The sequence below is a fragment of the Colletotrichum abscissum genome (assembly GCF_030869225.1).
Source record: "Colletotrichum abscissum strain IMI 504890 chromosome Unknown Scaffold_31.1, whole genome shotgun sequence".
In the NCBI taxonomy this organism is placed as follows: Eukaryota; Fungi; Ascomycota; class Sordariomycetes; order Glomerellales; family Glomerellaceae; genus Colletotrichum; species Colletotrichum abscissum.
In genome coordinates, this window is record NW_026850221.1 from 254307 (window position 1) to 267344 (window position 13038).

Here is a 13038-nt window from a genome sequence, read left to right on the forward strand (position 1 = left end):
TGGTGGGAATAAGGAAGGCGACGACGCCGATCTCGCGGGAATCGCCCGTGGACGTCGCGGGCTAGAAAATGAGATGAACAGTGCCACAATGGGCGGGGACGTCATGACTGTCAGAACGTCAGTGAGGCTGTTTGACCGCTGCTTCAATCTCCCTTCAGTGGGTGAAGACTGGGTGTCGTTGACTCGTTGTGGAGGATAAAAGTTTTTTTCTATCTTGGGGGGAAAAGAAGCCAAGGCCAAGAGAACAGCGACAGTAAGAGGAACAAGTTATGAAATGTTTCAAATGCTTTTCATAGATTGGTATATCATCCACCCTCGTCAACTTTGTACTACAACATTTCTATATGTCCATCTGAACGTAAATTGCGTTGAGAAATAAAAGTCAGGAACTCGTAGGTAGCGTCCTGCAAAATATGTGGTACCCGCCTCGTCAGACAACGGACGACAAAACTGGCCATATACATAAGAAAGGGCAGGACGCAACGTGGTATGACCGACATATTGCTTGCCTAGTGAGTGCCTTGATGTACCGAAGGGACTCTGTCGACTCCGCCAGGCCTCGAGTCTCTGACGTCGAGGTGCTGCTTCCTTTGATGAATGCCTCCCTCCTCGAAATGATGCTGTAAACTTCCAACTGGGAAATCAACGCGTAGAGAATAAGAACGAATATCAAACGCCAGGTCCGTGTTCTGTGAACCCCGATCATAAGTCGTTATTAGATGCAAACAATGGTATCGTCAGATCAAAAATCGTACAACATATAGCAACTATGCTGTGGCGTGAGTTGGGTATAAGTTTGAGCTGTTGGTTGTGGTTTGGTGAAAGGATAATGGTATGGGTTCTATCCGGCCGGAGTGGACAATAGTAAAGAGGGTAGGTAATCATGGCGGTTGGCAGGCGGTAGTAATTCGGATCAAATCATACCGCCCTCGGTGAAGCCGATGCTGTTTCGCCATCCACAGCGCCGTTCTTGCTCGTCTCTCTCGAGGTCTCGGGGTCGCGGAGGAACGCCCCTAGCGTTCAAAGTACCTTTGGGTACCTGAGATGGACTTGGGTCGAACTCGCTGCTGCCGCAACTGCTCCCGCCGCTGGTGTTGGTCTGGACGAGAAGTAAGCTGCTGGTGCTCGAGAGACGCTTGGTGAACTCGCTGAAGCTAAGTCGCTTGGCGCTGGAGACGGACGCCCGCTTTTCCCCGTTGGTTCGGAAGTTGGCATCATCGGATGTCTTACCGGATGAAGAGGTTGGCACATCGAGCCTCTCTTGGCCCATGGGCTGAGTTTGGCTGTACGTCCTTTGCGTCACACCCGGCCGCATCCTAGAATGCGCCGTGTGTGGCCGCGCAGGAGCCTGCAGGGGAACACTGAAGTTGGCAGGCGGGCTCCTCATCACGGGCGAGCGAGGTGACATGGCTTCCTCTTGACGACTGGCGAGATATTCGAGGGCGCGTTGGGCATTGGGCGCGATCAAGGTTTGGCGATTGCCACTGGCATCCGCCTCGTGTGCATATTCGTCATGCTCGTCGTCGTCTTCATCTTCCTCGTCGTCATCAGCCTCCTCTTCGGATGAGTCCTCATCGACATCGAATGCGCTGAGCATCGCAATCTTCTCGGCATGTGCTTCTTTCACCTGTTGGCGCATTTTCTCGTCGGCCTCCCGCATCAATGCATCGAATCGAGCCAGCGATGTGAGCTTCTCTTCACCCGGAGTCTCGAGTTCGGAGCCAGGGATGCAGCGCAATTGGAAAGCACGGTCGAGGATCGTCTCTCGCTGGTTCGGTGGTGAATTAGAATCGGCACCGGGAAAAGGTTGGGCACCTCCTGAGCTGACGCTGCCTCGACCGCGGATTGGTGAGCTGATGGTAGATGAACGTCCTTGTGCCGCTGTCCATCCCTCAATCAATTCGCTCCGTTGATAGTCGCTCATAGACATCGTTGTGACAGGCGAGGGGATGTCGCTGGGGAGAACAGTAGTGTATTTGTTGGGGTCTGGGATGGTGAAGCCCATATGAGCAGGATGGGTAGTACTTGTCGGTGACGAGACATCACTGCGCTTAGAACGCAGACTCGGAGAATCGGAGCTGAAAGTGATGGGTCGGTCTCGGCTTGAGTATGTCTGCGTCGAGTTCTTGTGTTGCAGGGTGCCACGGGGATTCGGGTTCCCACTCGGAGGGCGAGGGAAGTAATCAACATCTCGAGAACGCTGCTGGGCGAAGGGGTTGGTGAAACAGGGAGAAGCCGGGCTTTCTGGGCTCATGGGAAGTTTTCTCGAAATAATAAACCGGGCCCATTCGTGAAGACTAATATGATGGTCGTCGGGGGGCGTTCGAAACCAGAGCGTAGTCGCAGTGGACTCTTTGCTCGAGATGAGGCCAGCAGCCCTACTGGAACGGCGTTTCTTCTCCTTGTCGTTGATGGTGATAACGAGAGTGGGCAGAACGGGGCCCTGCTTGCGATGGGCGAGCATCTGCACCTGACAGTCTATGACAGAGCTGACGGGGTATTGGTAGGAGGGCTCCCAGTCGTCCTGCAAGTTCAGGTGGCTTAGGTTTGGGCCAGAGAACTCCGTCATGTTGAGCCTTACCTTTGACTTGAAGATGGAGATGTAGTAGTCGTCGTTGCCAGGGGTCCGCGGCTGGGATCTGGTGCCGGTCCCGTTGGAGCGGGTTGAAGCGGCATTTTGAGGGAAAGTCGGACTGGTGACGGCTTCTCTGTAGACACTACGCCCTCCCACAACAACATATCGTGGCTAGAAAGAAGAAGTAAAATGTCAGAGACAAAATTCTTGGACGGCAATATTGCAGAGAGTTCGAACGCAATCCCATACCTTCCAGATGGCGCGCCCCAAGATCTGGCCCCGATCAGGGGGTATCAAGAGAACTCCCTCGCAAGTTTCCATGGCTGATGGAAGAGGTTAAGACAAGGGTTGTGACTAGTAAGGCGTATCCAGGCACCGTCGTTGCTCCAAAGAGGAACTCGAAAGGTCTCCAAGGTATCAGGTTGAGGATTAAAAAAGCATGCTTAATGTTGAAAGCAGGCGTCGGCGGTGGAGGACTGGATGCAGTCTAAACGAGGGTTGACGACGGTTGCGCTGTGCATGCAGCAGAAGAAAAGGTCGGATCGAGGACGGACAGGTTTACAGGGTCGAGATGGGGATTCGGTATCTCGGGTCTGCACAAAGGGACCAGTGAGTTGTTCCCATGGATGTCTCTGGATCCAGCGCCCCTGGCCTGCGCGAAGAATAAACAACGGTTTGTGTTGAAGCAGAGGCTGGGCCGGCTTGGGAGAGGAAGAAGAAGAAATGAGGCGCGATGGCGGAGGAAAGTAGAGAAAGAGGTGTAAGGTGTGTGTGAAGTAGGTAAGCGGTGGTAGTAGTGTGGTCGTGGTGGATGGGGGCCGCCAATAATGGAGGAGGGGAGGGGGGTGAGGTGGTGAAGGGGACGGGAATCCGTTACTAAGGTAAGTGCAAGGCCAAGGCGAGCCGCGAAGGCGGTCTGCAGGAGATTGAGGGAGGGGGTTCAAGCTCCAGGGACGGAGCCAGCGAACAATGGCATGAAGAGAGGCAGACTGGATTGCTGGTGCGGAGGGTAGCACTTCTCTTGGTTTAAAATTGTAGTCATTAACGGCGAATGAAGCGGATGAGATGTTGGGGGTGTGGGTAAGGACGAGCTGGGAATGATTACGATTCCACGCTGAAGACGGGAGATACTGCGAGGGCCAGTCCACAACCCGCAGTGACATGGAGCCAGAGAGGAGACAAGTGATGGGGACTGACTGAAGGAAAGGGAGGCAGGACGGACGACAAGGTACTAGGAGTCTAGGAGAATAACCTACGGAGTACATACGCAGTGCGCAGTATGAGAATGGAGCAAAAGAAGCAGAAGCAGAAGCAGAAGCAGAAGCAGAAGCAGAAGCAGAAGCAGAAGCAGAAGCAGAAGCAGAAGCAGAAGCAGAAGCAGAAGCAGAAGCAGAAGCAGAAGAGTACCTTGCTACGTAGAGGTAAGTGGAGGCTATACGGAGACCATGCCTTACCGCACCGTCCTGGAGCGGTCCGTACTATGCGGTAGGCGAAATTAAGCAAGACCAAGCAAGGTCCAAGACCCAAGGCGCGAAGACTTGACGGGAAGGACTGGACTGGACTCACTGGGACTGGATCGGGGGTGAAATGTTGGAATGGTGGATATGCGCATCTGCCTCGCACGTGTATTTCAAATGTAGCGTAGCAAACACTTTTTTACTTCCATGTCACTACCTCCTTCCCTACGCAGTAGTGACATAGATATCTCTCGCTCTCTTTTGTCACATTTCCACGTCTTCTTTGTTGGCTCTGACTGCAGAACCCCCTTCCAACGCAGAGGTACGGACGTAGATAGACGCATTCATAGTTACGTACATATGTCATATTTGTAGGCAAAAGTACGTAGTACGGAGTGGAATAGGAGAAAATACACTACCGAACCAGGTACTTTTATTGCGTGGAACGACACAAGGTCAAGGGATGGATACCTTGAGAAATACTCGCTGCTTGTCACTGCCCGCTCTTGAGGTACATTCGATACGTTCCGGCGCTGGTCGCGGTTGGGATGTCAAGGACAGGGTGCTCTCCGCCGGGGGGGGGGGGGGGGGGGACGGGGGGGGGGTGGGAAGAAAGGAGGGGGGGGGGGGGATGCCTTACGTCAGTTTCGCCGGTTTCGTGCGCCGCCCGCTTGGTGTGGGGTGGGTTTGGTGGGGGGGGGGGGGGGGGGGGGGGGGGGGGGGGGGGGGGGGGGGGGGGGGGGGGGGGGGGGGGGGGGGGCCAAGGAGGAAGGCAAGGAAGAAGAAAAAATGAAAATTAAATCGGGTCCCTGCCGTGCCTGCCCTGTGTGCCTGTGCCTGTGTCGACTGTTGAGTGCCCTGTGGTCTTGCCGTCCAGTCTTGGAAGGGGAAAAGAATGGAAGGAACGAACGGTACCTGCGCAAAGCAACGACGGCAAGTGCAACCCGCAAGTACCGGGTTCAGGGCAGGACCATTGGAGCAGGGACGGGGATGTCCCTGACCCGTCCTTCTTCGAGACCGCTTTGCATCTTGGGGGCACTTCCACTGGCATCTCATCTCATCCAATGACACGCTGCTATCGGAACCAGATGGGTTCGAGAGTGGATACCACCTTACCACGGTACGTATCGCTGTCATTGACTCTACTGCGCAGGTACTCCGTACTCCGTATGGAATCTTTTCTCTCTCCAGACAGACCTCACCTTATTCTGAGACCATCTTGGGACGCATCCTCTTCCAACTGACTTGCATCACAGTACCTGTACAGTCACTGTGCATCATGCTCATGGCAGCACACACATGGAGAGACTCGGTCTTGGAGCCAGCGGCGTAGACGACTGCTTCTCTCTCTCCCTCTCCCAAAACCATGCCGTGCATTCAAGTCTCTAGGCGCACCATCTACATGAGATGCCTCCCTACCTCTCCTCGGAAGCCCCTGGACCAAAAGAGAAAGAGTCCGGAGTGGATGCAATTCGAAAGAAGCGGAAACGCGGAAACACGGAGATAAGGCAATAGGAGAAGAAGAACAAGAACGAGAAGAACGAGAAGAAGAGAGCCACGCCACACACGGCAGAAGCGCTGTCAGATGGATGAGCCCTGTCTACCTCGACGGTCATGTTCCATCGCCACGGAGACTATTCGTACGCATACAGGGCATCAGCAGACTACTGGCTACGAATGCAATTCTACAGCCAGAGTCGCTCCACCACGAGACTGCGTCGTCCACATCGTGACGCTTCCACTGTCAGGAACCGAGGGGCGCCGAGACGCGAGAGGACCTCTTACTGCGCAGTAGAGGGGCAGAAACACTCGAAGACTTCTATCGCTAAAAGAGAAACACATTAGCCCTCTTCTAGCCATGCTGGCCCTGGCTCACCCTCTCTCATCCCTGCTATGCCCCTGCAGCGGCCCCGGTCCAGCTGCGAGCTCTGGTCTTTTCCTCCGTCCACTACCCACCTCTCCCCTGCCTGTCATTCCCGTCAAACCCTCTCGACTTCTCCAGGGACACACACACTCACACACACACGCAACCAATGCCGCAATTCCAGGGAGAAACATTCCTGTGGCCTACGCAGTACTGACGACGAATACCTTACTCACTTACGGAGTACTGTATGGGATATAGACACCAAGAGCTTGACTGCTTTCAGATGACGCTGGCGCCGTTTCGACTCCATCGCCGTTTGCAGACATCCTCACTGGCTTTTATTCCATCCGCCCGAAGCCGTGTCTCTGACTATCCTCTAGCGCCTCTTCTACCGTCCGCTTCTTTGATGTCCTCGTCGGCTTTCGTTGTCAACTCATACGCCATCCGCACTTTCCCATCAGATTGAATCGACTTGAGACGGCATCGCATTTCATCCTATCAGCCACCGCTTCTCCACCTCAACTGCCTAGCTGACTTTGCGGCGTCATCGGTCGAGCCGTTTGTTTCCCCAAAAACTCCAACACCAAGACCAGTAGGAACCGGCTATCGTCCCGGCTCCGGTTGTTGGCGGCAGTCAGCGTTGTACAGTTTCAGGCCGTCTCCCCAAAGAGTCAGAACATGGTGAGCAAGACAACAATGGAGGACGCCATCTCGGGAGCCGGATCGTAGCCTGTGTCATACATGGCTGTGTGTGGCATGTCATTGCAACTTCACATTACCCACCTCCATCTTGAACGCCTAACCCGGAGGGGAGCTCATCAATCACCGCTGCTCTGGTACCGAGCGCATTCCTGCACCACTTCGGAAACACTTCGTACTCCATACACGGTGCCACGGGCTGGTTTTCTTCTCAACGACACGCCAGCCACTATTATACCCTTCACACGCGTCATGCGTGCCATTTCCATACAACGTCCTATGTTGGTTCGCAAATCGCATCACATCAGCTAGAAAACAGCCACCGTCGTTCCTGACTCTTGCGACTCTGCACTAGTCCTGCTCATGTGCCGTTCCGAGCCTTTAATGCGACACAACACCGCTTGCTGGCCTTGCTCTGCGGCTGCTCCTGCCGACAACGACAGGGGAGACAAGAGAGGCGAACAAAAATGGCCGCCGGAGACTTTTCGTCACTTGACGCAGACGTACGGATACGGATACCTGTAATTCCAGTCTCCAGCTTGAAGTCGTTGTCAGAGAGACGGATCTCGAACGCGTCGGTCGATGAGAATCTCCATACCTCTTCCCCCACCGCTACTTTAAGAGACATCAGCATCAGACCATATCTTGTAAACCAAGAGCTGTCCCCTCTCTCGTCACTTTTTTGACCGCCGCAGCATCCGTGGAGCATACTGGTACGCCGCGCACTTTGTCTCCTACGACGCCGCGGAGCGGATCTCAGGGACCGAACCTTCGACCTTGCTCCCCACTCGTTCTCATCCGCACAGGTGTCCAAGCTTTTTTATCGCCGCCTCAGTGTACGCAGTATGCAGCATCCAAGTCTGGTCTGGTCTAATTAGTCCAGCGACATATCAGATCTAATTGTCTTGAACCTGCAGTTGGGCGGGCGGGCGGGCGCACTCAAATATGCAGCACATGCAGGCCTCGCATGGCATGGCATCGCGTTGCATCGCATCAACCATCAACGCTAATAAAGGGACCCAAGCCAATGCCCATGTGGCCTCTCCAACATGAAGCCAGTGAGGCCGCACTCATCTCGCATCGCACGCCCGACTGGCTAGTCGCCGTCATAGATTAGTCCTGAATTACAGGCTCCCACAGGTACCTAGACAGCTCTAGTTGGAATTCCATCATGGCCACTCGAAGCCCTCCAAGCCCTCCTGTCTCCGCCAACTCGCCAACCTCTCCGCCATGATGCTGCACCGTTGCGGAGATCTCAATGCATGCAGCACACCATGGCCTCCGAGGGATCCATCAACCTATCTACTGTGCCTTGCCTTTCCATGCGCGCCTCCTGGACTAGACGGTCTAGTCTACACAGTAGACCGGCCTGCGCCGCTCGTCCCTAGTAAAAACTGGCCTGTCGGGCAAATACTAGCTGGTCATGTGCGGGAATTGGGCCAGGGCTCTTGACACTCAGCCGTCCAAGATGGTGTCGACTTGCTTGCTTTGCTGCAGAAGTTCCGGCAATCAGCTACGGGCGATGTCCTACTTTGGACAGGCCAGTGCAGCCGACATCCCGCTTCAGCTCGTTGCTCCCGAATAACGCAGTCCTATCTACCATTTTGAGCATCAGCGCGCCGCTGCCCTCTCCCACTTTTACAATGCCCCTGGCCGTCGGCAGTCGAACCGATTTCGATTAAGGTGTCTCCGTGCAAGCCCGGCACCTTGGACGTATGGATTGCACCGACCATCTGGTCAGTGTCCTGCTTGGGTTTCTCGGCTTACATCTGTGCTAGAGAAGATTTTGCCTGCCGCCGCACCCAACGACATCCAAGTTTGTACCGACACGTCTCGTTCCCTACGGATATGCATCCCCCGCGTTCAAAAAGAAAACGAAGGCAGTGCCAGCGTGCCGCTTGAAGACGTAACGCTTATGACAGATCAAACGCACGCAATATCTCTGAACCACCTAACGTATGCGCCCCTGGCTCAACGTCGCCAATCTTGCAGGGCACTCAGGAGCGGAAGCGGCCAGGATCAGGGTTGACCACACAGAAGACGGATTCAAGGAGCGGACAAAGCACCCCAATCCGGGGCCGAACAATGGGTCTGTTATCGACGGCCTCTCATCTCTCATCTCGCTGACGCTGGAGCATTAGAGCATTCAGTTCAGCCCCCATCAGAGACTGCATCGTCATCAGCCATCGTCCCCTTACGCCGCAAGCGCTGCTATCAGCTCCTAAACCCAGATTGAACTACTCGCCCGAGCTCTGCGCTCGCCACTGTGTTTCCGTCCGGCCGATCAAGCCAACCGCTTTATGTCTCGGGTGGGGTCTTTGCACAGCTTGTTCAGCTTACCAAGTACGGCCGGCCCGGGATAACGTCCGCCGCCGAACCCCGGCGATATCGCCGTAGTCCTTAGTCCGCTCCGAGTGGTACAAAATCATCATTTCTCACACTCTGCACGGATACTCCATGGGGATACAGACATCCGTACGGACTCAGCATTCATACCTTGTTTTGCCAGGCTGTCAGACCATCCGTCGACCGACTTGACCTGGACCTCATGCGAGTACCGAGGCTCTAGCTTGATGGGCGCCCCGAAACAGCCTAGTTGGTTGGCAGCACGCAGGTGGCTTGCGTTTGAAAGGCGGTTGGTGCAGTGCAAAGACGATGCCCCTGATCCACCTCTGAGGAGCCTCTCCACATACTTTAACCCTCTTCGCTTGCTTTTTCCTCTTAGACCTAAGCAAGACTCGATCATCTTGGCCAGTTGTCAATCGCGTGGCACTGATGCGGGTTTAACGCCAGAAATGCCATCTTGGACATGACAGTCAGTCTTACTGTCTACTAGAAGGTCCCCGACATATCCACTCATACCCCGCCAAGGTCCAGATCAACATTGAGATTCTCGTGTGGCTTGCGATATGCGCCAATAGCTTCGGTCAGTTAGGGACTTGAGTGCCTCGGACTCCCAGTTCAGCAGGCATATTTTACAGCTGCCTTCATAGCATAGGTGCGCAGTGAGATGTGCCAATAACGAGCCAGTGCTGACACACTTTTACTCTCTCTCTCTCTCTCTCCTCGGCGGCAGATACAAATAGTGTCTTGCATCAGAGAGATGAATTCGTCTTCATATTCCGGATACAGCACCCGTCAGACCGTAGACGGGATCGCTGAGTACTGTCCTACGTCCACAGTGTCTCACAAACCCTACGAAAGCGATCTGAAATACACTCTGACACTGCGGACCGCACCCTTGCCAATGAGCACAAGCCGCCTCAGCACTAGTCACTTTGAAGTAGTATTGGGGGCATCGTATTCTTTCGAATCGTGGAGAGACGGGGATATTGACTCGTACCTTGCGCTGAGGATCATGAAGAACTGGGGGGGACTTTCGCCTTTTGCTCATTATTTGAGCGGTCCGTTCCTGTGTGCACGCCCACGACGCCCTCCGAGGCAGGTCGACTGGCTTCCAGATCACGGAAACTCCCATCATGGGATTCTCGCCCTGGGTGATCCCACAGCAGCTGGTCGCACTCGATGACATGTCTGAGACATGAGCTAGGGTCGTTACACCTCATCAAGCGGTGATGAGAAGCTATCCCAGCCATTTGGTTTGTATCCCTCCAAGGAAACAGGAAACGAGTCGTTGACCAAAGTTCTGTCTGGAGAATGCATCAGTCCGTAGGCCACGGCGAGAACTGGGATCGACAGGGTAGCGTCTCGAAAAAGCCCGTCCCTCGTTCCGACGTGCTAATTGATGATCCTCGTGCGGAGGGGCAACGTGGTGTAGCGGGTCAACAAGCTATATCCACCTCGAAGCGAGGACGATCGCGAGGTCTCGAGGTTGCAGTCTCCTCCGACAAGTTAATTACGCACCCTCTCCACAGACCACGAAGACCACTGAGCTTCAGGCGCACCCTGCACGTAAGCTTACTCTCGTCACTACTCAGAACCCAGAAACCCGGAGTTGGCACTCTGTTGGGGGGGTTGGCAAAAACCTGCTGCCTAAGTCGCAGTGTAAATGAGCGCCATGCAACACCGGCCCGATGGCGAGTCAGGATGGAGTGCGATTTCGGGAGACGTTGCACGCGGAATGTCTCGCTCAAGTGCTGGCGCTGGGAGTCGGCCGACCCGTACCAAGATCGAGAAAAAAGGCTTTACGGTTACGGAGCATGAGGTGACGCCCTTTTGAAATTTGGAGGATTTGACGTTGCACAAGGCTTGGCCCGACCGGTAGCATCTTTGCGAGGCGGCGGCTCCCAGAGTGCCGGATGCCAACAACGACAAGATGGGCTGGGTTCGAACATTGCTCCTTTGTTCGCGTGGTGGCTGACAGCCCACGTCAACGTTTTCGAGGAGTTGATCAGGAGAACGAAGGCTTCCAGAAACATGTGAAGCCTCTCGGTGCCAATGGCTGAAAGGGAGCAACAGGTAAGAAGACGCGCAAGCGTGCTGCAGAACGGCCAGTGACATTCGTCTCATGTAAGTGGTTCTCGATCCGGCGCATATGGCTGCCTTCATCCACGACGGTGCCTGAGCTCTATCCTGGTACCAGTCTCGCTATGAGGACGGGCACATTGATTGCCGGGCGCGAGGATACAGAGCTGATACTAGCGCCCTTTGTACGCAAAGGAGCCGACGCTTTCAAATCGGTCTTTCGGGGCCAAGGTAAGGCTTCCTGTTTGCAGTCCAACGGTTCTGGCAACGTGCTCACGAAGATGGCCCATTTCCTTCGATTCTGGTGCTACCATCCGATGGAGCCTTTGCAGCTGTGGAAAGGACTGGACGTACTCAAGGTGAAGACTGCCCTCTCAGAGACTGCGCTCGCCCAGAAGCCGTCCGTGAATTCATAAACGTGATTTAGGGAGAAGGCAAACCGTAGGCGATCATGATTATCATATGATATGCGTCGCTTTTGACGTCCTGGTGACGTAGCAAAGGAGGGAACAGACGACATTTCTGTCTTATACCGATATGGACTATTCATCAGAGGCAGGCATACGGTCCTGTCATTGAGAAGTCTCTAGCAATGTGAACTAGTGCTCAGCGAAAGATTACATGCTCCTGGTCTGCCATATAAATAGATCCCTATTAAAGGCGGTTTACAGCTTCGGTAAGAGACCGCAGGATTGAGCGTGTACGTTCTCTCGGGCCGTATGCACCGCTGTTGTAGTTGCAGCCTTAGTCCAGCGCCAGGCATTTCTCTTTGGTGGGTGTGGCTTATATCGGGCTAAGTGACTTCTTCTCAGTATTCCGTCCTGTCCAGGTGATCATATTTGATGGAATACTTGGATGTTGGAAGTGGCGGGCAAACACGAGAGGCGGCAGAGAGAGTTTCGCTTTAGGATGAAGCCTGCGAAGTTCCTCTTGGGTCTTGCGACTTTGATAGCTCGAACAGTTGACACTTGATGCGTCACCTCTATGAAGAAGACAATAGCGAAAGGAATGGTCCAGGCTCAAAATCCCTCCTAAGTTGAAGGCGGGACATACTGAGGACTACTTTGCCCTTTTATACTAACTCTCATATTGATACCAGTGGGCAGAGGCAGCCAGCTCCTGTAGTACTATGATGATGGAGAGCGGAGTAGAATCCGAAGGGATCACGAGCTTTGTCGTGGGCGTCATTTAGATCTCATGGGGTTCAGGTAGGGCTTCTGCCATTTGGTTTTGTATCTGGATAGTTTGCTTCGAACATGACGTCTTGATTCTGCAGAAAGTGCAGGACTATGATGAGAAAGTGATATGATGTTGGCTTTACGATCCCGAACGGCTGTTCTGCCGACGAGGCGGATAGAGGTGATGTTGATCAATTAGCCCCTGCGTCTTCTGGTTTGGTAATTGACTTTTCGGAACATGAGTTCATGTTTTGACTTTTCTGGCCAGAGAGATATACTTTGCCCAGTCGTGTCCAGGAACTGTGAAGACAAAATCGACGACTCAAAGTCACTGCCAACGCCACCATCGACTCGTTCCACTTGTAAGAGAGCACGACCGACTCGAACCAATCTGATCGACCTGGATCGGGCCGCCGTTTCTGTTCCCATGGTGTATTATAGGTTGACATGCCATCATTCGGATATAAAGGAGCATCGGGCTATGGATCCACCCCATTTTCGAATTGTCCTCGGCCTCGGTGTTTCCATCGACATCAGGTCTCGTAATGTGTCAAGTCCCGCTCGTGGAAACAATATGGCATCTACTCTACCTGCCCAACGTTGCCCAAAAAATGAATTACGTTTAGATGCTAAATTCGTGGCCAGACCTCTCAAACATACTCCGCCAACCGGCTAGCATTGGTCTCGTTCAGTCTGCTAGTTCAGGGAAGTCTCTGTGTTAAGAACGTCAAAACGTCGACGTAGTTTCTGCTGGCTAACGTGTGTTCATTCCGACTCCAGAGTCAAAATGCCAGAATATCTCCTACTTAACCTGAGTGAGCTGTACCTAGTGAGCGG

The 13038-nt window shown here is 53.9% G+C and overlaps 5 protein-coding genes across 5 annotated transcripts; 4 read left to right on the forward strand and 1 right to left on the reverse strand.

The window, feature by feature from the left end:
• Nucleotides 1–913: 913 nt before the first annotated feature.
• CABS01_11409 (uncharacterized protein) lies at nucleotides 914–2896 on the reverse strand (the record flags this gene model as incomplete). The annotated part of the gene is made up of 2 exons (XM_060544764.1): nucleotides 914–2746; nucleotides 2825–2896. The coding sequence occupies 2 exons, from the start codon at nucleotides 2894–2896 to the stop codon at nucleotides 914–916; spliced, it is 1905 nt and encodes a 634-aa protein (XP_060397586.1).
• Nucleotides 2897–3860: 964 nt separating this feature from the next.
• CABS01_11410 (uncharacterized protein) lies at nucleotides 3861–4064 on the forward strand (the record flags this gene model as incomplete). The annotated part of the gene is made up of 1 exon (XM_060544765.1): nucleotides 3861–4064. The coding sequence occupies one exon, from the start codon at nucleotides 3861–3863 to the stop codon at nucleotides 4062–4064; it is 204 nt and encodes a 67-aa protein (XP_060397587.1).
• Nucleotides 4065–5439: 1375 nt separating this feature from the next.
• Nucleotides 5440–5547, forward strand: CABS01_11411 (uncharacterized protein; the record flags this gene model as incomplete). The annotated part of the gene is made up of 1 exon (XM_060544766.1): nucleotides 5440–5547. The coding sequence occupies one exon, from the start codon at nucleotides 5440–5442 to the stop codon at nucleotides 5545–5547; it is 108 nt and encodes a 35-aa protein (XP_060397588.1).
• A 343-nt stretch (nucleotides 5548–5890) lies between these two features.
• Nucleotides 5891–6279, forward strand: CABS01_11412 (uncharacterized protein; the record flags this gene model as incomplete). The annotated part of the gene is made up of 2 exons (XM_060544767.1): nucleotides 5891–6081; nucleotides 6192–6279. The coding sequence occupies 2 exons, from the start codon at nucleotides 5891–5893 to the stop codon at nucleotides 6277–6279; spliced, it is 279 nt and encodes a 92-aa protein (XP_060397589.1).
• Nucleotides 6280–7565: 1286 nt separating this feature from the next.
• CABS01_11413 (uncharacterized protein) lies at nucleotides 7566–7715 on the forward strand (the record flags this gene model as incomplete). The annotated part of the gene is made up of 1 exon (XM_060544768.1): nucleotides 7566–7715. One exon carries the CDS (start codon nucleotides 7566–7568, stop codon nucleotides 7713–7715), a length of 150 nt encoding a protein of 49 aa, XP_060397590.1.
• Between the last annotated feature and the right edge of the window lie 5323 nt (nucleotides 7716–13038).